Here is a 23,697-nt window from a genome sequence, read left to right on the forward strand (position 1 = left end):
ATTAGTTCAACCATTGTGGAAGACAGTGTGGCGATTCCTCAAGGATCTAGAAATAGAAATTCCATTTGACCCAGTAATCCCATTACTGGGTATATACCCAAAGGATTATTTATAAATTGTTCTATTATAAAGATGCATGCACATGTATGTTTACTGTGGCACTGTTTATAATAGCAAAGACCTGGAACCAACCCAAATCCCCATCAATGATAGACTAGACATCTAGAAAGAAAATGTGGCACATATACACCATGGAATACTATGCAGTCATAAAAAAAAGGATGAGTTCGTGTCCTTTGTAGGGACATGGATGAATCTGGAAACCATTATTCTCAGCAAACTGACACAAGAACAGAAAACCAAACACTGCATGTTCTCACTCATAGGCAGGTTTTGAACAATGAGAACACATGGGCACAGGGAGTGGAATGTCACACACCAGAGTCTGATGGAGGGGTGGGGAGCTAAGGGAAGGACAGCAGGTGGTGGGGAAGTTGGGGAGGGATAACACTGGGAGAAATGCCTGATGCAGGTGATAGGGGGATGGAGACAGCAAACCACCATGGCATGTGTGCACCTATGCAACAATCCTGCAAGATCTGCACATGTAGCCCAGAACTTAAAGTACAATTAAAAATATATATATCTAAAAAAAATTTTTTAATAAAATAAAATAAAAAGATTATTGTAAGTCAGGTTTATCTCAGGAATGCAAGTATGGTCTATCATTTGAAAATCAATCATTGTAATTTCCCATGTTAGCAACAAAAGGAAGAAACATGATCTCAATGAATGCAAAATAACAAAAAAAATAGCTAAAATTTAACACCCCATTCATGAAAACAAGTATTAACAAACAGTAATGAAGGGAACTTTATTAACTTTAATAAGGCAGCTGGATATAAAAAGCAACAAGTCAATTATACTTCCGTATATCACAAGAGCTAGCATGTATAATTTATTCTATTTTTATTCCTTTTTCAATCAGCTTCTTCAGGTTGAAGCATTTACAGTTTTTAAAAGGTGCCATTTATAACAGCAAGTAAAATTATAAGATACCCAGAAATAAATCTAGCTAGAGAATAAATCTAATTAAAGAGGCTTATTAAGGAAATTACAAAGTTTTACTGAAATAAGCCAAAATGAGAGAGAAGAGAGATACTATTTTCATGGACAGGAAGGCTAGATATCCTGAAGACAGCAATTCTCTCAAATTGATCTACAGATCAAATGAAAATGTCAATAGCATTTTGGGGAATTTGTAAACTGGTTGTAGAATCTACATAAAAGAGCAAAGCCCGAGTACGGACAAGAAAACCTGCCCTATCAAACGTAAAGACTTATTATAAAGCTATACTAATTTTCTCAAGTATAGCTGGGGATACTGACTAGGCAGGTACAACATGGTGAAACTCCACCTCTACTAAAAATATAAAAATTGTAATCCCAGCACTTTGGGAGGCCGAGGCAGGCGGATCACAAGGTCAAGAGATCAAGACCATTCTGGCCAACATGGCGAAACCCCATCTCTACTAAAAATATAAAAATTAGCTAGGCGTGGTGGCATGTGCCTATAGTCCCAGCTACTTGGGAGGCTGAGACAGGAGAACTGCTTGAACCCAGGAGGTAGAGGTTGCAGTGAGCCGAGATTGTGCCACTGCACTCCAGCCTGGCGACAGAGCAAGACTCCATCTCAAAAAAATATAAATAAAATAATAAAATAAACAATAAAAAAAAAAATAAAAATTAGCTGGGCATGGTGGTATGAGACTGCAGGCACCTGCAGTCTCAGCTACCTGAGAGACTGAAGCAGGAGAATCGCTTGAACCCAGGAGGTGGAGGTTGCAGTCAGCTGAGATTGCACCACTGCACTCCAGCCTGGGTGACAGAGTGAGACTCTATCTTAAAAAATGTATATATGAGACACAAGGTGTAGACCATAAAAGAAAAGATTATACATCTGGCTACATTAAAGTTAAGAACATCTGGTCATCAAAAGAGGAGCACGAAAACAGGAGTCACGCCTGGGGCAGGCACATGTGCAATGCGCACCATCAGCCGGGGACTCGCAGCCGGCACCTATCATTCCTGCAATCCGTGAGGAAATGACAGCCCAAGAGGAAAGAGGGACAAACAGTGAGTAGGCACCTCAACACAGAGGAAATGCAGAGCTTTATAATCAAGGGAATGCAAATCAAAGCCACATGAGACACCGCTTTACAGCTCCCAGATTGGCAAACAGTTTAAAAGCCTGGCAAGCAAACCTGGAGACAGGCACAAGAATGTTCACTAGCGCGTTATTAGTAATTGTTTAGTGGCTCTGTGCATGTAGCAATAGATTCATGCAATGGATTATACAGAGTTAAAATGAACAGACTGCAACTACCAGTAACCTCATGGATACATCACTGAAATAACATGAAGTGATTAAAAACAAGCTGCAGACAACTGTGTTATTAAGCCATTTCTATAAAACTGAAGAGGCAGCAAAACTGATTGATACACTGCCACCGGATTCCAACTCTTCAGACACTTCTGGTTCTGCAGGGGTGTGGTGGCTGCCTTGCTCTGAATAGTCTCCCTTTCCTGGAAACCCCACAGAACACCAGCCAACAGTGAGGGATCACACCAGTCTGTGCCCCTTTGCTCAGGGATCCTCTACCTCACTGGTCCTGAGCCATCTGTCCTACTGAGTCCAGCTTCTTGGGGAGCCTCTGCCCTGTTCCACGATGGCAGGGGCTTCTGCCCACTGCTTCCCAGACCCTCCACAGGCCTGAAGCTGTCCTCACGGCAACACCATTCGAGCGCACTCGGTGACCGTGGTCAGGATGAACTCCATGAGCAAGCGCTGCAGAGATCACCTGGCGCAGGCCACACAAAGCCCCAGGGCCCAGCTCTGCTGCAGGCCATGAGGCTCCTCTCCCTGGAGCTGCTGTTCCTTCCCAGGACTGGGTGGGCTCGGAGTGTCACTGCCCACTGCCTGCCTCCCTTCCTTCCGCTGGGGACAGACAGCAGTGGGATGCTGGCCCCAGGATCCCCGTTTGCACAGCATGATGGCCAAAGCCGCCCTTCGTAGAGAGACTTACATCATGGGGCCTTAGCTGTGACCCTTCTACAAGTCTCCAGATTTTTTTTCACCATCTATTTTAAAACTTCCTCTCATTGTACTGGAAAAGCAGCAGTAAAATCTATGTGCTGAATCTGAAACTCTCCTGGCCTGCAATCCATGGAGCCTGCCATTGGCTACGCCGTGTGAACAGTTTGTTTCCAAGGCCATCTCTCACTGACTTTGTTCTTAGTAAAATAATTTTTACTTTTTCTCCAAAGGAAGTTTTTTTTAAAAAGAAATGTGTTCGTATTCCCATCATAAGAAGTTTAAACAACACAAGATAAAAATTCCCTGAATTCTTTCCAGTTTTCATTCACTACCTCTGAGATAACTCCTAATACCCATTTGGAGTGTTTCCTTTCTATTTTTCCACATATTTACATATAAACATATTTACACTTTAAAATGTATAGACTTATTTGAGGAGTGTTGGAATTTTTTACACAAAAACAGGATATTAAGTATATATGTTTTTTTGACTTGCTTTTTCCACTCAGTGTGCCCTGGGGAGCTTTCCCTATCAGTAATGTATTGATCCGCTTCTAGCCATTCCTGCAATAACCAGTCTCCCCTTCTTCCACAAGAATAGAAATCTTAGCTAGACACATGGCTGTCCAGCTCAGGACTACATTTTCCAGCCTCCTTTGCACTAGGCAAAGCCATATGACTGAGTCTGTCCAATGAGATGTGTGTAACTTCCAGATTGTGCCTCCACCTCCCTCTTCCTGCTGATTGAAATGGGGAAGTGAAGCTAGAGGAGCTATCTCAAAATTCAGGGCAAAAGCCCCATGTGGAGAGCAGCAACGACACAACAGAAGGCACCCTGGGTTCCTGATGAGGGTGGAGCCTCCACACCAGCCCTGGAGGGTTTACTCAAACTATCCTTCTCTATACCTAAACTGCTATTATTTTAATTTGTGCTATTATAGCATAGAAACTCATATTACTTTTAAATGAGTGTATGTATCCTACAGTTTGGAAACACTACATTTTTCTTTACTCCATTGTCAATAGACAATTTTATTCAATCAAAAAAATACTATGTGCCTTCTAACTGCCAGGCACTGTTCTAGGTGCCATTGTTGCAAAGCAGGCTGCAGTAAAGATCCTGGATCACAACTTTCAATGCCTTTCGAGTATAGGTATCTTCTCTCCCTGATTGAAGGGAGGGAAGGCAAGGAGGAGTAGCCTGCAGACCATTCTCTCACTTTACCTGGGGTTACCCCAGCAAAGACAGGTGACCTAATGAAATCTCCTTGTAAACTTGCTAACGAAAGACCCCCTGTCAAACACAATGATATTTGCTAGCGGGAGAATCCTTATCTGTGGAATGCTTTCATCAGGATGTATCTGGGGTATCTAGGATTGCTCACAGTAAATAAACTTGGAATCCTAGGAGTTACGGAGTATGATTCCTGAAAAATGTCACATAAACTATGCAGCTCTCAGAGTATAAAATGGAGATATTTCATGGTCAGCAGCTTCCTCCATGTGAGTGATGTGAGCACGTGCATTTGCTTAGAGACCTCCCACGTGAAATCTGGGCCACAGCATGTTTTCCTCATGCAGCTTTCCTCATGCAGCAAGAAAGAACCAGGCAGTGTAACTGGCAGGTAACTTCTCTCTGCTTCTATGAAGCTTCACAATTACATGTATCCTAGAGATCATTAGGAAGCTTGATACGCAGTAAGATCACTGACACTCAGAAGTTTAATCTAAGTTTACCACTGTGTTCTCTTAAATAGAAAATTTGTTTTAAAAAGCCAAAATAATCGCTTCTCTTACTCCTTCCTCAATTAAATGCAATAGACTGAAATTTTACATTCATGGACTCAGGTTTGTAAGAAATTTTACTTTAAAACGTACGTTTATTTTATATAACCCAGTCTGATTTTCTAACACTAAGCCAAAATGACAGCTGAGCAGATTTAATTCCATCATTTCTAAGTAAACCGTGAAATTACTTGTCCATCAATTCTGCTCTTTCGTGCTTCAGTGGCGTCATGTTCAGGTCCTCTCAGTGTGCCACACTGTCCCCTCCCTGCGGTTTCAGTGGATGAGGGGCTTTGTGTAACTGCTGCTCTGGCATCACAGGGTGAGGGCCCCCAGCCTCTCAGGTGTGACTTGTCTTGGTCCTGTGCTGATCCCATCCTCCCACTGCTACTCATGTATCTGTCACTGGGCACATGTTGAGCTATTATTCATGACTTTGGCACTGGCTCCTTTAGGAACAGACATGGCCTCAATCAATCCCAAAGGAGATCCTGTTACAGGCTGAAATGTGTTCCCCCACAATCCAGATGTGTTGAGATCCTGACCCCCATACCTTAGAATTTGATCATATTTGGAGACAGGGCCTTCACAGGCGTAATTACGGTGAAATGAGGTCATCAAAGTAGGCTTTCGTCCATTATGACTGCTGTCCTTATAAGAAAAAGATTAAGACACAGAGGCACAGAGGGAAGACCATGTGAAGATACAGGGAAAAGACGGTCATCGGCCAGCCACAAAGAGGGGCCTCAAAAGAAAGGAACCCTTGACAGCTGACCTCAGACACACTGCTGACATCTTGATCTCAGACTTCATCTTCCAGGACTATGAGAGAATAAATGTCTGTGTTCCAGCCGGCCAGTCAGTGGAAATTTATAATGGTACGTGAGCAGGTGAAAACTGTCCACACTGCACCCTCCACAGCAGGCCCCTCACCCCATGGCTGGTCCCGGTGTAGACCCATGAGCACATTCACCATGGTGTGCAACACACCCTTTCAAGCCCTGTGACCCCCTGGGAGCCCAAAGGAACTTCTCATGCCACTCAGAGTCATCCCCTTTGCCCTGACCCCGCTCCCACCTTCTATGGGGCAGTCCCCCTCCAAATTCTAAACACACCAAGGAAAACAGGTCTCTTGCAACCCTGGGTCGCAAACATGAGGGCAGCGTCCATCAGGCCACCATGGAACTCAAAGTGGAATGTGAAGGCTTCTCCCACCCCCCGACCCCCTGGTGCTCTCCAATTATCCTCTTCGCAGCCCACAGCTCAGGCTGTTTCTCCCAGGGAGGGTGGGAGCACTGATTCTTGCCGTGTGCATCTCGGTCTTCCTGCCTTTCATCTGAACCCTCAGCTCTTCAACCTGGAATCCAACAGCTGAACCTCTTGGCCTGACAACTTCCCCTTGGGATAAAGGTGAGCCCGTGACCTCCCATCCAGACTAGACATGGTTAGTAGACAAGGGGGAGGAAAAGTCAGGCCAGGTGACAGATCTCAAATGACCATTCTGCTCACAGAGCTGCCCACACACTCCATGACCTTGCTTCCTACAGGACACAGTCACATGCAGTTTGAAGAGCCAGGGGCCGGGCGCAGCGGCTCATGCCTGTATCTCAGCACTTTGGGAGGCTGAGGCAGGTGGATCACAAGGTCAGGAGTTCAAGATCAGCCTGACCAAGATGGTGAAACCCCATCTCTACTAAAAATACAAAAATTAGCCAGGCGCGGTGGTGGGTGCCTATAATCCCAGCTACTTGGGAGACTGAGGCAGAGAACTGCTTGAACCTGGGAGGCAGAGGCTGCAGTGAGCCAAGATCGTGTGGCTGCACTCCAGCCTAAGCGACAGAGTGAGACTCCATCTCAAAAAAAAAAAGGAACCAGGGCAGCCAGGTCAAAAGTGTTCTAGGTTTACAGGAGAAAATTATAAACAAATACTCCCAATACAGCTCCTGCTGAGTTTGCATAAGACCCTAGAATAAGAGAAATCTCGCTGCCGTCTGCACTATTACCTAATTGCAAAACGATTACATCTATACCTGTATCTCTCTATCCGAACTGTTTCTATAATATATTCTGTCTTAGTCCACTTGCCATTGCTATAACTGAATATCTGAGACTAGATAATTAGAAAAAAAAAAGAAATTTATTCATTCCCATCCTAGAGGTCAAGGGACTACACCTGGTGAGGGCCTGCTTGCTGGTGGGGACTTCTACAAAGTCCCAAGGTAGCACAGGGCATCACATGCCAAGGGGGCTAATGAGAGGGAGCTAAACAGGCTCTCATAACAGACCCACTCTCTACTTTTCTTAGATATTATTAAAAATTATTTGTTTCAATGTATGGAGTACAAGTACAATTTTGTTATTATACATGCATAGACTGCAAAGTGGTGTATCTGGACTTTGAAGGTATCCATCACCCAAATAACACATGTTGTACCCATTAAGGAATTTCTCATCACTACCATCTAGCCCCTCCACCTGTCACCTTTCTAAGACTCCACTGTCTACCATTCCACTCTCTACATCCATGGTCAACATCATTCAGCTCCCACTTATAAATGTGAATATGTGGGATTGTTCTTTCTATATCTGGCTTGTTTCACATAAGACAGTAGCCTCCAATTCCATCCATGTTGCTGCAAAAGACAAGATTTTATTCTTTTTATGGCTGAATAGTATTCCATTGGGTACAGACGCCACATTTCCTCTATCCATTCATCCACTGATGGACTCAGGTGGATTCCATACCTTCGCTACTATAGATAGTGCTGCAATAAACATGAGTACAGGTATCTTTTTGATATATGATTTCTTTTCCTGTGGGTAGATACCGAGTAGTAGGACTGCTGGATCGAATGGTAGTTCTACATACTGTTTTCCATGGAGGCTGTACTAATTCACATTCTCACCAACAGTGTATAAGAGTTTCCTTGACAACGTCTATTATTGTTTGACTTTTTAATAACAGTCCTTCTAAGACAAGATGACATCTCATTGTGGTTTTAATTTATACTTCTCTGATGATTAGTGATATTGGGCATTTTCTCATATGCCTGTTGACCATTTGTATCTTCTTTTGAAAAATGTCTATTCATATCCTTTAAAGCCCAATTTTTAATGGGGTTATTTTGTTGTTGTAAGTCGAGTGCTTATATGTTCTGGATATTAGATCCTTGTCAGGTGCATATTTTGGAATAATTAATATCATTAAAATGACCACACAGTCTGAAGCAATCTACAGATTCAATGTAATCCCTACCAAAATACTAACATAATTTTTCACAGAATTAGAAAATGCAGTTCTAAAATTTATATGGAACCAAAAAAGAGCCTGAAATGCCAAAGCAATTCTAAGCAAAAAGAACAAAGCTGGAGATGTTACATTACCTGACTTCAAATTATACAAGGATATAGTAACCAAAACAGGTAAATGATATTAATTATTCCAATCTGAGAACATGGATGTTTTTCTGCTGGTGTGTGTCATCTACAATTTCTCTCATCAGTGTTTTGTAGTTTTCCTTGTGGAATTCTTTCACTTCCTTGCTTCAATTTATACCTAGGTATTTTATTTTTGTAGTTATTATAAGTGGGACTACTTCCTTGATTTCTTTCTCAGCTATATCATTATTGGTGTAAAGAAACACTCCTGATTTTTGTACATTAATTTTGTATCCTGCAACTTTACTGAATTTATTTATCCAATCTAAGAGGATTTTTGGTCAAGTCTTTAGATTTTTCCAGGTATAAGATCATATCTGGCTGGGGCGGTGGCTCACGCCTCCCAGCACTTTGGGAGGCCAAGGCAGGAAGACTGCTTGAGCCAAAAGTTTGAGACCAACCTGGGCTACACTGTGAGACTCCATCTCTACAAAAAATTTAAACATTACCCAGGCATGGTAGTATGCGCCTGCAGCCCTAGCTACTCGAGAGGCTGAGGTGGAAGGATCACCTGAGTCCAGGAGTTTGACGTTACACTGACCTAGGATAGCACCACTGCGCTCCAGCGTGGGTGACAGAGTGAGACTTTCTTAAAAAAAAAAAAAGATCGCGTCATCAGCAAAGCGAGATAATTTGACTTCCTCTTTTCTAATTTGTATGCCTTTTATTTATTCCTCTTGCTCGACTGCTCTGGCTAGGACTTCCAATAACATGTTGGATAGGAGTGATGAGAGTGGGCATCCTTGTCTTGTTCCAGTTCTCAGAGGGAATGCCTCCAGCTTTTCCCCATTCAGTATGATGTTGGCTGTGGGTTTGTCACAGATGGCCTTTATTATTTTGAGATATATTCCTTCTACGGCTTGTTTGTTGAGGGTTTTTATCATGAGGGTTTTTATGGTGCTGAATTTTACCAACTGCTTTTTCTATGTTTATTGAGATGGTCATATGGTTTTTGTTCCTAATTCTGTTTATGGGATGTATCACATTTATTGATTTGCATATGTTGAACCACCCTTGTATCCCTGGCACATAACACATCATGGCATGTTATATTTTTGATGTGCTGCTGGAGTCAGTCTGCCAGTATTTTGTTGAGGATTTGTACATCTATGTTCATCAGGGATATTGGTCTGTACTTTTGGTGTTGTGTCCTTGTCTGGTTTTGGTACTGGGGTGATACTGGCCTCATAGAATGAGTTAGGGAGAAGTCCCTCATCCTCCATTTTCTGGAACCATCTCAGGAGGGCTGGTACTAGTTCTTTGTGAGTTTGGTGAATTCAGCTGTGAATCTACCTGGCTCTGGGCTTTTCATTGTTCGGAGATGTTTTTGTCACTGATTCAATCTCACTGCTCGTTATTCAGAATCACCCCCTTGATAACTAATCCACTCCTGTGACAACCTATCAAGGATGAATAGATTAATGGATTCTGTCATTCGTGAGGAAAGAGTCCCCATGACCCGATCACCTCTTAAAGGCCCCACCTCCTAATACTGTTACACTGGGGATTAAGTTTCAACATGAGTTTCAGAGGGGACAAACATTCAAACCATAGCATATCCCTATTATGCAGCTTTTAATCTATATAATAAATTTTAAAAGTCATCAAATTTACTAATTGTTTTATGCCAAGGTTCATAGCAAATAAATCAAAATAAAACTTAAACTGCATTTCTGAACCAAGGAATCCTATCCTTTACCCTCCAAGCATGCCTAAATCACCTTTCAGAAAACTCCTCCCAAGAAAATTCCCACTCTCTATTTGAACTCCAGCTGCCAAAAATTCATTCATTTTCAATTTTTCCTCTTTGGTAGATTTGTTTATAACTAGTTTAAAATATTTTGACCAAAGCACTAATTTCTTTTATATACAAAGAGCTCTTACTAATCAATAAGAAAAAGGCCTACAATCAGGTAGAATAATAGCCAAGGTACATGAATCAGGAGTAGACAATAAAAGAAATATGTATTGTCAATTAACATACAAAATTGCTCAATTGAAGAAATTAAATAATACCATTTCTTTCCTCTCAGATTGACAAATAAATAAAACACTGATAAAACTCAAGAACTACATGGGTGGGAGGAAAAGGGTCTCTTCTCCAGCCACCGAAGATGCTGGAAGGGAAGAAGACCAAAGGGAAGGAGGTGGCTGGGGCCCCCGCCACCACACAGCCACAGGAGGCCAAGAAGGGTTAAGCAACGTCTGAAGAAAGGCCTAGGAATTTCTGCACTGGATAGGAAGTCCAGCCCTTACAGGGACCTCACCCACTATGTCAAAGCCCTGCTGTACCAGGTTCAGCAGCAAAGGGCCCTCCTCCATGAGTGGCTGAAAGCGTCTCCTGTAACTGACCGGTTCACCCAGGCCTCAGGCCACCAGGCAGCCACCCAACACTATACGCTTGCCCACGGTACCAACCAGAGACAAGCAATAGAAGAAGCAGACCGTTGGCCTGGGCTGAAAGACAGCACTGGCACAGGGGATGTCCCCACTAAGAGACGGAACATGTGTCCTTCCAGCAGAGGCTGATGCTGTCATGACCTTGGTGGAGAACAAGAAGGCTGGGCCGGTGGTGATCACACATAATGGGAACCCCACTGAGCTGGCTGTCTTCCTGCCTGCCCTGTGTCTTGAGACGGGGGTTCCCTACCGCACTGTCGAGGGGAAAGCCTGACTAGGGCATCAATCCCACAGGACCAACAAGTCTGCACCACTGTCGCCTTGTCACCTTCACGCAGGTTAACTCGGAAGACAAAGGAGCTCTAAGCTGTCAGAAGCTATCAGGACCCACGACAAATGCTACAACAAGATTCACCATCACTGGGTATTCCAGTACACCCATAAGGTATTTCTCCATTCTCCCATTCATGGTCTTATTCTGAGTAAGAAACAGTTTAGAAGGAGCTCACTCCTGTAAGTCCTCCCTTCTGTGGACAGTGGTCCTCAGGTGCTGTGGTCTAAGGACTCCTGGGAGTGCATAAAAATTACTGAGGACCTCAGGGCACATTTATCTTTGTGGGTTTCAAAGATTTGTGGGGTTTCTCATACCAGAATTAAACTGAGGAATTTAAAAATATGTATTCATTCATTTCAAAACTACACCAATCCTTTACATATCATAAATAACATATTTTCATTTTTAACATTTCCAAAATCCATTATATGGAAATTTTAAGAATTTGGGTGCTGTTACTCAACCAAATATTTTAATCAATTAACACAACTTTGAATCAGTTTGCAAAGACATCGAATTAAACACACTTGCCTTAAATGAAACACAAGGCAATGATTTTTGATGACAGCAGCATTTCGAGAGCCTGAGTTCTCTTTGCATCAACCCCTTTTGTTAGTCACAGACCTGAATGTTTATCAGCTTGTGCTGTTACAGACATTCAGCCAAGACAAAGAGCAAACTACACGAAGGGAATGCCATCCACTGACACGCATCATTTCATCCACTTCAAGAATCTCAGACCCTCGGCAAGTCTACAAATACTCAGCTCCCATTCCTTGCTCCTCCCCAGAGGAGGGAGAAGTTGACAAGGGCAAGTCGACTCCAGATCATTACCTGTGTCGGAGTGCAGGAAGTTAAAGCTTTTCATCTCACCAGGAAGAGGTCAAAATGCTAAGCAACAGGGGGTCTGGCTCATTCATTCTCCCAGCTCCCCAGGAGCAAGTGGCCACTGGGGGCAGAAACCTGGGCTGAGCTTGCGGACAGTGGGATTGGGATCAAGGCGGCAATGACAAAAGCATTGGGAAAGGACAGCAATGGAGAATCTAGGGGCAGTTTGGACACAGAACTATTGGCCTTAGAGACCAACTTGTGACTAGATGCAGTACTGTATTTCTTCTAATAGTCAGCTTTCTTTTTTGCATACAGATTAAGAAAGGCTGGTGCCAGTAATTTAAAAGGGAACCAGTAATAACTGTGTAGAGAGAACACTGAAGATTCTTCTAGGCTAAGAGCGAGTGCCTAAGCCAAGGACACCGTGAGCAGGCTCCCTCCCCAGGCCTGGGCCTCAGAGCATGCTGCACATACACACCTGAAGCCCACTGGAGAGAGGAGCTGACGGGGCTGTCCAAGCCAGAGCTGCTCCACAGCCGCAGGAAACCCCGCCCTGGGGTGCAGGCAAGCCAAGGTGGGCTCAAAAGGAGAAGCTGGGGGGGGAAATGCCTTTGGGGGATGTTGAAGAAGGGAGCCTACAGATGCTGTGTAGCCAAACGGGCACTGTGCCAGGCACCAAGGCATTTCCTCTCAGCGCCAAAACCACCCTGCTATGCCCACCTTCTGATCCTGGCACTGGGCCCTGAAGACCACATGGCTCTCTTGCCCAGGGACTCGGTGTTCAGCGCTGGGCACGGGCACAGCTTCCCAGGTGGTGTGGGGTGGACTGGTGTGCGAGGGTCCCACATCATTTTCCTGGGGACTGGGGACAGCCACCACGGGTCAGCCACCAATCCTCACCCAGGAGTTGTTTCACTCTAACAGCTGCGATGGACTCACGGTCCTGTGAGATAAGGCCCCTGCTCTGAGCATCTAAGTCTCTCCCACGTCCGCTTTTCCAGAGTCAGCCCCTTATGCATTGATGACTTTGGCCTTGTCTTTTCTGTCTTGGAGCAGCTAGCCATCTTTTCCTTTGTTAACAATTCTGTACACTGAATTTTTCATGTTCAAATTACTGCTGTCTTTCCTGTCTTCTGGCCAGATCCTGACTGATTCCGCCTGAGTTTGTGCAAAGTAAAGCCCTGAAGTCCCCATCACACTAAGAATTCAGAGTCACGTGAAGCTCGCTGCCTGGCACGGCTACACCCTCCGGGGCCTCCTCTGCTCTTCCCCTCCCTGTGCCAACTCTGCTTCTTCTTCTAACTTCCAGGCACTTCCTGCATCCCTGCTGGCCCCTCCTTCCAGCAGAGGTGGGACCCTGCTCACTGTGGATGGTCACAGCCACCTTCAAAGCCCTGCAGACCTACCAGGAGGGATGTGGCCACCTCGTGACCCCTGGAAGCTTCTGCTGCTCTAATGGAGGAGGCCATGGGATCAGACTGACCTAACTACGCAGGGAGGCCCACTTGGCAAAGTAAACAGCAACAGATAAACTTCAAGAGATTGCAGGCAGAAACCCATAAACACAACACGTCACTACCTATTTATTTTTAGACGAACAGTGTGTCATGTCACATGATGAAAGCCACTCCAAGTCACATACAGGAGCATCTCTGTGGGAAGCGACACGGAGTGCCAGGGCTATCTCAAGTGCCCTGTGACTGTGGGCAAGTCACCTGAGAGCCTAACCTCAATCTCCTGGCCTGATGGCCTCAGGGCTCCTATCAAGGTAAGGATGCATTCTGCAAAGCAGTGACCTGTACCGTTATTTCAACCCTGATGACATGCTGGCTCCCTTATGCTCTGCTCCAGCGTAGGTGGGAACAGCCAGGACCCTCCTCTTCACTGCAAAGAAGCCCAAGGCTGGCATCATGACCCCACCTATCCCACCCCCGTCACCTGCCCCAAGGAGCAGTCCATTCACTGGTGGGATGGTGACGACAGCATTATCTGTCTCTCAGGTCCCCTGAGGACCATAAGCACCACTGTCAATCATCTAAAGCAGCATCATGCTCCCCACTGTCCAGGTCACTTTGAACTTCAAGGAGAAAGCAGGTGAGGGTGCTCTGTAATCCACAAAGAACCAGGTAAACACCAGTGAGCCTTCACTACAACACAGCAGCGGAGAAAACATAGTTTTAAATATGTATTCAAAGAGATGAAGAATCTCCTGGTTCCAAAGAACATTTTCACCACTTTCCAGGGCCCTTCACGTCCCCATCCCTGCCCAATACAAACAGCCCACACTGAGGCCAGCTCCCTGGCAGTGGTCCTGCCCCAACACTGACGGGTTCCATGCGGAAGTGAGGCGAGTTCCAGGGCGGGCAGGAGGGCACCTCCCTGAGAATCCAGCCCACGGGTCAGATTAAGAGACAGGGAAAGACAGGGCAGCAGCACACACAGCTGCAGAACGACTCCTCTAAGAAGGAGGCTGAAGCTGGGCACGGTGGCTCACGCCTGTAATCCCAGCACTCTGGGAGGCTGAGGCAAGAGGATCACTTGAGCACAGGAGTTCAAGACCAGCCTGGGAAACATGGCAAAATCTCATCTCTACAAAAGGTGCAGAGGGTTCCCTGCACCCAACCACACAGGCGCAGCCCCACACAGCCCTGCACGGCAGCACCGCCTCCTGCTGGACAAAGTCCTTCCAGAGGGTTCCCTGTTTTGCCCATTTTCTCTCTTTCCTGCTAGAAACTTAGCTCTCAAAGGAAGGCAAGGGCCCCAAAGGGATATTGATGGGTCCAGGTCTTTGGGGCAGCACTACACACCACTAGGTACCCCTCGGTGAGCAGGAGGCATGCGGCATCTCAGGCCCACTGCCAAGTCCAGCTGGCGTTTTCCACATCAAGATATCCCCTACGGAGGAAGCAGCATGAGGAACCAGCTCTCAGTGCTTCAAGAATATTCTCGCCTCAAAAGGGATTTGGGACACAGGGATGAAGATTCTGGGGTCAGACCTAAAATGGGCTTCAAGGGGCTTCAGGGACAGAGCAAGGGAGGAGCAGGAAGGGGAGGAAGGGCCTTAATCTGAACTCTAAGACAACAATTTCCCTCTCGCCACCACCTACCCTGCCCAGATGTCCCACCCAGAACCATCCATCAGAACCAGAACCAGCACCAGAGACTCAAACAGGGCTGGGGGCCAGGGGTCCTAGCAAGACACAGTCCACAGCCCAGAGGCAATGCAGACACCCTGTGATGGCCACAGAGGCCACAGGGCCAGCCAGAAGGAGCCAGGACCTGCACCTGGTGACTGGGAGTCCCCTCCCTGTGGCTGCTAAGTTAGAGGCCAGGGCTCCGTGCTAAGTGGCTCCTGGCAGGCTTACCTTTTTATCTTCCTTAGTCTTTCGAACATTTCGATGGGGACCAAAAATGTTTTGCATTCCAAAGGCCTTCCTGGACCACTCCCTCTTCGGGGCACTGCCCTCTACCCTGTAGCGGTCCGCGGGGATCTTGCTCATGGGAGGGGGCAGTGTGCCACAGTTGACGCTGGACCAGCCGTCAGTGGAATCCGTGTAAGACTCCTGGTCACTGGTGTGTCCGCACTGCCACTCCCGGAGGACATGGACCGGGAGCCAGCGCTGGTTGAAAGCAGAGCTGGCACCCACAGTGCCCCTTTTGGAAGGGGGGACCGAGCTCCTCGAAGAAGTTGGGGGTAACTCCACAGGAGAGGCCGGCCCCAGGTGCTTGCTCAGGTCCCGGAACCTATCAGTCTGATGAGCAGCCTCAAATGGGGGGCTCCCCTCGGGGTCCGGACAGAAGGGCGCAGTCCAGGGAATACCCCAGGGCTGGGCACCTCTCCCGCCCACACCGTCCCATGCGCTGCCTCCAGGGCCGTGCCTGCTCGAGCTCCCACCCAGGTCCACCACAAGGACCCGGTTGCTCTTCTCCTCCTGGTTGAAGTTCCCAATGCCGCTGTCACTGTTGCTGCTGGTGCTGTTGTTCTGCTGGGCGTCGGCGTCCCCGTCCAGAAAGGCGCGGGCCCGCATGCCCTCAATCAGCTCGCCCATGTCTCGGTACAGGACAGAGATGAACTGCAGGACGGGGAGGGAGGACGCCGGGAACTCCAGACAGCCATTGGTGTCGGGGTCAGCCGTGCACTCAAACCCAAAGCGCCGAGCAATGCCTTGGTGGATCTTGTGATGAAACAAGTCTGGGTCCACCATGAACACATGGCAGGAAGTCCGCAGGGCACCCTCTTCCTCCTGGGCCAGGCTCCCGTCATCATTTGTCTGCATGGTCACCAACCCAAAAAACCGCCTGTCGTCCGGGCACACGGCACTGAAGGCCAGCTTCTCGGCCGGGTACTCGGCCACCACCCCGGCCTTGTCAGTGCCCAGCTGCACACAGTCATGCATGATCTTCATGGTCACCAGCGAGTGGATCTTCTGCTCTGCCCGCAGGCGCCGCATGCAGCCGCGGATGGCCTGCAGGCTGTCGGACTCCAGGTTGGAGCTCGTGGAGGGAAGCTCAATGGAACCTAAGTAGCCCACGATCATGGCCACGTTTAAAATACTTGCATCCAATGCAAAGTCGTCATGACCTTCGAGTCCAATACTGAAAACTGAATCATCATGAATAACTTTGGATATTTCCTCCTTAGAAAGCATGCTGGGGTTTGGGTTATTTACACTTTCATGTCCAACATCAAATCGTGCTGCGGCTGACTCCGAAAGGGATCTTTGTTTCAACCTCAAGGGCTCTGAGCTGCTCGCAGAGAGGCTCGGGTTTTCGAAAATCATATTGAAAATCCCCCCAGACTGCAGTTCCTCCACGACTCGCTCTGCTCTGTTTATACCCAGTGCCTTTGAATCCAGCTTGGGCTTCAGCCAGCCTTTTCCTTCATACAGTCCCCCTTCTTCATCACTGGAACAGGACTCGAAGTGGCCGATGCCTTCAGCAATCACCATGTGCAGGACGCCAGAGCACTTCCCAATCAGTTTCACTACATCTTCATGAGACGCTTTTTTCACGTTGATTTCATTGACTGCAAATATCTGGTCTCCAGCGCGGAGGCCCACAAAATCCGCAGGGCTCCCTCTCATGACGCAGCTGAGCACACAGGGTGCCTGTCCCGAAAGTGTGAATCCGTAGCCGGCCCTCCCCCGGGCGACCTCCACGCTCCGCACCCTCAGGGGCGTCGGCCCAGGCAATGGGCGCTTGGCCGCCTCCCCTGCTCTATACATTCTAATGAGCTTCCAAGACCAGGAACACGTCTCATTGTTCCCGCAGAGCCATATTTCAGGGAATGCTTGATGCTACCATGTCTTCTTCTTGGAACAGTACCCTAAGAAAGAAAAACGAAGAGCTCATTATTAAAGATTCCATATTTCTCCACTGCTCACTGGTATTACCTAAACACGAAAAGATAATTCATAATAAAATCACCACAGAAAGAGCCTCTAAGTGTCTATATGCAATAAATCTTAAAGGCAGGCTAAGAAACTTCCTTTCGGAGTAGACAATGTCTCCCTTAATTGCCACCTTGTTACTACACCAGTCCCTGCCAGGGCAACCCACCATGGGCTTGAGGGTGCGGGGCTGCTTCTCGGTGCTGCTTCAATACCCTGCTTTGATAGAAGAGCCCATTGCTACTCAAAGTGTGGTCCATGGACTGGCAGCCTGTCTGAAAGCAGACTTTCAGACTCCATGCAAAACAAGCACACTCAAACCCACGTTTCACAGGATGGCAGAGTCCCAGTGTGAGAAGCAAGGCCTGCAGGTTCAAAGGCACCTGCAGAACACCGAGTCTAACCCCTCAGTTATCAGAAATCTCCTCATATAAAGTTTTCCCTCAGGAGAGGGGGCACCTAATATTCCCTGACCCTCCCACATTAATTTATTTAGAATATAGTGTGTAGGAGAAAACACATTAGTCTGAAACAACCTCAGTCAATACTGCAGAGGCCACCCAACAGGCTAGATAAAAAACACCATGTTGGAAATAGATGCTCGGTGCCGCAAAGAAAAATTTGCACTGAGACAAAGGATCTTTCATCAATGCAATTTTTAATTCTTAGACTGCAGGAAGGGTACTCCCAGTAGCCATCGTGCCACGAGAATACAAAGAACAAAGGGAATACACACAAATGTATTCTTTACGAATCTGGGGTTGTCCTTACTGCTGTGTCTGATCTCCACTGGCTGGAGCCAGACCTCACAATCTAAACTAAAACCCAATTGGCTAATAACTTAAAACTTTTCTAAACAGGTAAAAGCAATGGAGAGCTGGGACATGCCTGTGAGCACGTCCAGCACAGATATCTTGGTTAAAGTACAAGGACATAGAGTATACTATGTGCCTGTAAGCATGACATGTTTAACAGCTACATAGGAAACTTTAAAAAGGAACTTTTCTACTTCTCACACACTACCAAAAACAAAGAAATGTTATACTAACTCAATTCTTCCAGGGAGTATGACTTTAAAAGTATTGATTGTCAGCCAGGTGCAGTGGCTCATGCCTGTAAGCCCAGCACTTTGGGAGGCCGAGGCGAGTGGATCACCTGAGGCCAAGAGTTCATGACCAGCCTGGGCAACATGGTAAAACCCCCATCTCTACTAAAAAAAAAAAAAAAAAAAAAAAGTACAAAAATCAGCTGGGTGCAGTGTTGCATGCCTGTAATCCCAGCTACTCAGGAGGCTGAGGCAAACAGAATCACTTGAATCTAGGAGGCAGGGGTTGCAGTGAGCCGAGATTGCACCACTGTACTCCAGCCTAGGCGACAGAGCAAGACTTCACCTCAAAAAATTTTTAAAAACTAAAAATAAATGTTGTGTTTGTCACTGAGGACAAACTTGTCAGGGGTCCCCAGGACCACCCCAGGCCAGTGATTCCCTAGGATTCCCAGGACTTAGGACAGAGGTACAATCACAGCTGAGATTCATTACAGCAAAGGATTCAATGCAAAATCAGCAAGGGCAGAGGCCCATGGGGCCATGTCCCAAGGAAACCAGGCTTGAGCCAGAATCTTCTCCCAGTGGGGTTGCGCAGGATGCACTTAACTCGCCCCGCAGTGAGCTGTGACAGTGTGTATGCAGTGTCATCACCAGGGAAGCCCACTGGAGACTCGGTGCCAGGGTTTTTACTGGGGGCTGGGCACATGGACACCCTCTGCTGCCCAGGCTCTGGACTCATAGAGGGAAGGGAAGGCAGGTTCTCAGCATAAACCCTGTTGCCCACACAAGCAGCTGAGCACAGGGAGCCCCTCCTCAGTGAGGGTGGTGGGAACTGTCCCGACATCAGCCAGGGGCCAGCCTTGCACAGAGCCTCCCTCAGGATATAGTCTCGGGCCTGCTGTGTGGATCTTGTCTGCAAGACTCTTTAAAGATCATTTTAAAAAGCAATACAGTAAGTGATTATGTTGTGAAGATGTAAAATAGAATAAAAGGTATATTTTTTAAAGAAATAATTGTTTTAAAGTTATTAGAAGAGATTTTTGTGTGTTGGGATAAAGCTTCCGGCAATAGCATCATAAACAGATTCAAAGTAATATATACACACAAAAGCTACAGAACTAGATGAAGTGGAAAGGCCATCACTAGGAGACTCCAAAAGTGGCTTCAGTGACAAAACGCAGATATACAACATGCGTACTTCATAAAATTATGTTTTGATACAGAAGAGTAAAAAATGAATATAAATTACATTACTCAATAAGTAGTACTGTATTAGTAACTTAAATATTAGGACTGGGCATTTAACTATTTAATGTTCATCACTAAAAAATAAATAAATAAAAATAAAAGTTGGCCAAGAAACATGTTTGGGGACCTTCTTGTTGGATCTTCTTAACGGGTGTTGACAGGCTAGCTGATGGCCCCTGATACACCCATGTCCTAATTCCCAGGCCTTTGGATGGCTCCTTGCATGGCCAAAGGGACTGCAGAGGTGATCGCGTTAAGGCTCGTAAGATGGGGAGAGTATCGGGTGCACTCATGCGAGGCTGTGGTCAGAGCCAGAGGGGACGGCCATGTGAGGAAGGGTGCAGAGACAGAAGGGATTCAAGGACAGGGCTTGAGGCCAGGCAGGCAGGCAGGCGGCTGCCTCCAGAAGCTGCAAAGACCAAGGAAACAGACACAAAGCCACCAGAGGAACCAGCTCTGCCACATCTGCCATCAGCCCGGTCACACTGACTATGGACCACAAGGCCTCTGAAAACGCAGGAGGATGAATGCATGTTCTCTTAAACCCCCAGTTTGTGGTAATTTCTTTCAGCAACCCCAGGAGACAAATACAAGGGGGAATCCCTTTATCGCGGGCGAGTGGAGAGGGGAGCAGAACGTGTGTGAAATGGTCTCGCTAAAGCACGCTCAGAAAAGCGTCTGGCTTGCGGTAGATGTCACACAACAAAGCTGCTGCTGTTACTGGTTACGGCAACTGCCAGCTCTCACTGTGAATGACCCTAGGACAGCAGGTCATGACAGAATGGCTACCTCTCGGAACAGGACACCTCTTGGTTCTCTTCCAAACAAGAACAGATGCTGCCTCAATGAAAGACGTGCCCTCCCAGTTTATCCGCGCCATCCGCCTCACGCTGTCTGACATAATGGTGGATAACAGTCTTCTATGCAGTCCCTCAATTTTTCTACTAGACTCTTATCATCATGTGCCTCTGCTTATTAAAAAGAAATGGTTTGTAATTCATGTAACATCTTATGATCTATAATCACATTCATTTCATCATTTTTATTTTTTAGAGACAGGGTCTCACTCTACTGCCCAGGCTGGAGTGCAGTGGTGCAGTCATTGCTTGCTGCAGCCTCAAACTCCTGGGCTTAAGCCATGCCAAGCACACCCCCATACTCAGCTAATTTTTTTTTTTTTTTTGGAGAAAACTGTAAAACCGTATTGAGATATTTTAAGTCATGTATCTAATATGAAACCAATTTGAGCTGTTTTAGCTTGTCTTTGTTGAAACCTGTGGCTGCCCTTCACCTCCTTCTGGCAATTTAAATTGCTCTGATTTTGGCAGAATCTTCCCCGGACATCAGGACCTCCTTCGCATTCATGCCAGTCTTTGAGGCGGCTCCCAGAGATACGCTTCCCAGTCAAGCGTGAGAATCTCAGCAGCACCGGGTCTTTCTCTCTCTCCCGGCCAGGTACGGGGCCCTGTCTTTCAGGCAGCGGTTCCTCTTGCTGAGGCTGTTCATCACTAGCTCAAGCACAGGCCCAGTCAGCTCAGGAGGCTGCAGAGACCGACCTGGTCTAGGCCTATATGCTGATCTTCCTCGCCAACTCCTACTTCACACAGCTGCTTCTCAGTAGTGGGGAAAGAGCCCAGAACACAGGAACGCAACCCTCACACCCTCACAGGTCCACAATGTTCACCACGTGAGCGAAGAGGGTGAGGGGAAGACACCCAGTGAACCTCGGCTAATTTTTTAATTTTTAGGTAGATGTGGACTCACTATGCTGCCCAGACCAGTCTCAAACTTCTGGCCTCAAGCAATCCTCCTGCCTTGGCCTCCCAAAATAATCACATAAGTTCAGCTTACAGTTTAAGTTTTCCTTAAACTGTATCAATTAATAATAAAGCTAGCAGAACAGACAGTGAAATTTAGGAGACCACAGGGCACTGGATTCCAAGTGAACTTGTACTACAGCATCTGGGCTACTAGTGAGAATGCCAGTTTCCAGGTTGGCTGCGCCTCCCAGAGACTCTGACTTAGTAAGTCTGGGGCAAGGCCAGGAAGTTCCACCTACCCCTCGCACACCCTGACTGGAGACCATCTTACCCAGCCTTTTTGTTGGAAAAGGGAACACGGTCTGGCCAGAAGTGGTTGATCCCAGCCCTGAGGCACAGATGGGCTGTGACGCAAAGGCCCCACTTGCCCCCCAGCAGTGCTCAGGGACACTTAGCCTGTGTGGTATGGTGACTGATCCCCCATCAGGTGTCACCCACCACACCACACAGGCTAAGAGTCCCTGAGAAGATATTTCTGGGACCAGAAGTACTGTGGATTTTTCTGATTTTGGAACATCTGTATGTACTTAATAAGATATGCTGGGATGAGACATCCAGGTCTGAACATGAAATTCATTCATGTTTCATATACACATTATACACACAGTTTGAGGGTAATTTTGTGCAGTAGTTTTGATAATTTTGTACATGAAACAAGGTTTGTGTACACTGACCCATTAGAAAGCAAAGGTGTCAGCTGGGTGTGGTGGCTCATGCCTGTAATCCCAGCACTTTGGGAGGCCAAGGTGGGTTGATCACGAGGTCAAGAGATCAAGACCAACCTGGTCAACAGGGTGAAACCCCATCTCTACTAAAAATACGAAAATTAGCTGGGCATGGTGGCGCGCACCTGTAGTCCCTGGTACTGGGGAGGCTGAGGCAGAAGTACTGCTTGAACCCAGGAGGTGGAGGCTGTGGTGAGCCAAGATCGCACCACTGCACTCCAGCCTGGGAACAAGAGCGAAACTCCATCTCAAAAAAAAAAAAAGGAAAAGAAAGCAAAGGTGTCACTAGCTCAGCTATGCCTGTGGTGTCACATTTGCCTCGAAAGTTTTCCGATTCCAAAGCATCTGGATCAGGGACGCTCAACCTGTACTGTCAATCCTTCACTCATCATTAAAACTCATGGTGTAAAGAGGATGACAAAACAAAGCTCCTGGTGATCTAGAAATCAATACTGCAGCCATGACACTTCTCTATCCCTTTCCAAAGTTAAAACCTCCTATAAATGCAGTCCTATTTGGATCAACTTCTCCGCTCATGCTGGGCAGCACCCCAGACCTGCAGGTACAGAGAGGGGTCCTAGCCCTGAGTGCAGCAAGGCCGGAAAGACCAAAGCAGCACCCGTCAGTGTTGACTGAACACAACACAAAGTGAGAGAGAGGCCGCCCTACAAAGGCGGAGAGTCTGGGGCACGGAGGAGGAGAGGAGAGCGAGGGACAAGAATAGCACAACAATGGCAATCGCGGCCTCCAGGCCTATGAGCTGTAATAGCAGCTGCCACTGCCAGGCCTTGCCATGCAGTCCCTGACATCCTCAACGCCACTGCTCTGAGGGAGGCTCTGTTACAATTCTCGCTGTGCAGATGAGGGAGTGGAGGCACAGAGAAGCTAAGTAACTTGTCTACCAGCACACAGCCAATTAACAGTAAAGGGGGACTTGAACCAGGGCTACTCTTGGCTTACCCACTTACGTGGATTCATAAAGGAAGGGTCTAACACAGCAAGACACCACACCACCTTCTCCAGCTGGGACCTGTCCCACAGATGCCCACCCACCTCACACCCCCTACAGTCATCACATCCCAGCAGCCTCCCCCACCACTACCTCGAAGTGCCCATGGCTGCCAAACACCCACCCGGCACTTCCTCGCCCACCACATTGGGGACACACATCAGACAATCTGACGCCTGCCCTGCAAGACACACCCCATGCAGATCCGCACTGGTCATCCCTGCATCTGGCCACTCCCACCATTCACCTGAGGAGCCCTCCAAGTCCCTGGCCATTCTTCTGAGACCTTTCCTGGACCCAGACCAGCCTGGACCTGCCCGCCCTGGACACAGCAGGACATGGTGCCAAAGAGGGTGAGCTGGCAGATTCTGGAATCACCAAGGCCACTTCCCGGCCATTTTGCTGGATCACCAGTCAATATCTCTCCAGGCTTCCCTTCCTGGGTGCAGTGTGGACTGGAGACAGTCCTTGCCTTAACTGCCCCAGCTCCTCTCCCCTCGGTTCCCCTCAGAGGACACCTAACATTCCCGGGCCCCAGCTCCTCTCCCCTCAGTTCCCCTCAGAGGACACCT

At 47.2% G+C, this 23,697-nt stretch overlaps 1 protein-coding gene across 4 annotated transcripts in view; it reads right to left on the minus strand.

The window, feature by feature from the left end:
* Nucleotides 1-23,697, minus strand: part of RGS12 (regulator of G protein signaling 12) — a 162,089-nt gene that overhangs the window by 118,930 nt on the left and 19,462 nt on the right. For 3 of the 4 annotated variants that reach the window (XR_001820557.2, XM_017514339.2, XM_017514340.2), the window contains exon 2: nt 15,251-17,211. Coding sequence is in view for 3 of the 4 variants with exons in the window: in XM_017514339.2 (XP_017369828.1) it covers nt 15,251-17,110 (1,860 nt within the window). In the remaining variant the exon portion in view is untranslated. Of the gene's footprint in view, nt 1-2,052; nt 2,072-15,250; nt 17,212-23,697 lie in introns of those variants that run through there. The other variant, XM_037733414.1, reaches the window with a different exon arrangement.

Source organism: Cebus imitator, unplaced genomic scaffold, assembly GCF_001604975.1.
Source record: "Cebus imitator isolate Cc_AM_T3 unplaced genomic scaffold, Cebus_imitator-1.0 Scaffold522, whole genome shotgun sequence".
NCBI classification, from domain to species: domain Eukaryota; kingdom Metazoa; phylum Chordata; class Mammalia; order Primates; family Cebidae; genus Cebus; species Cebus imitator.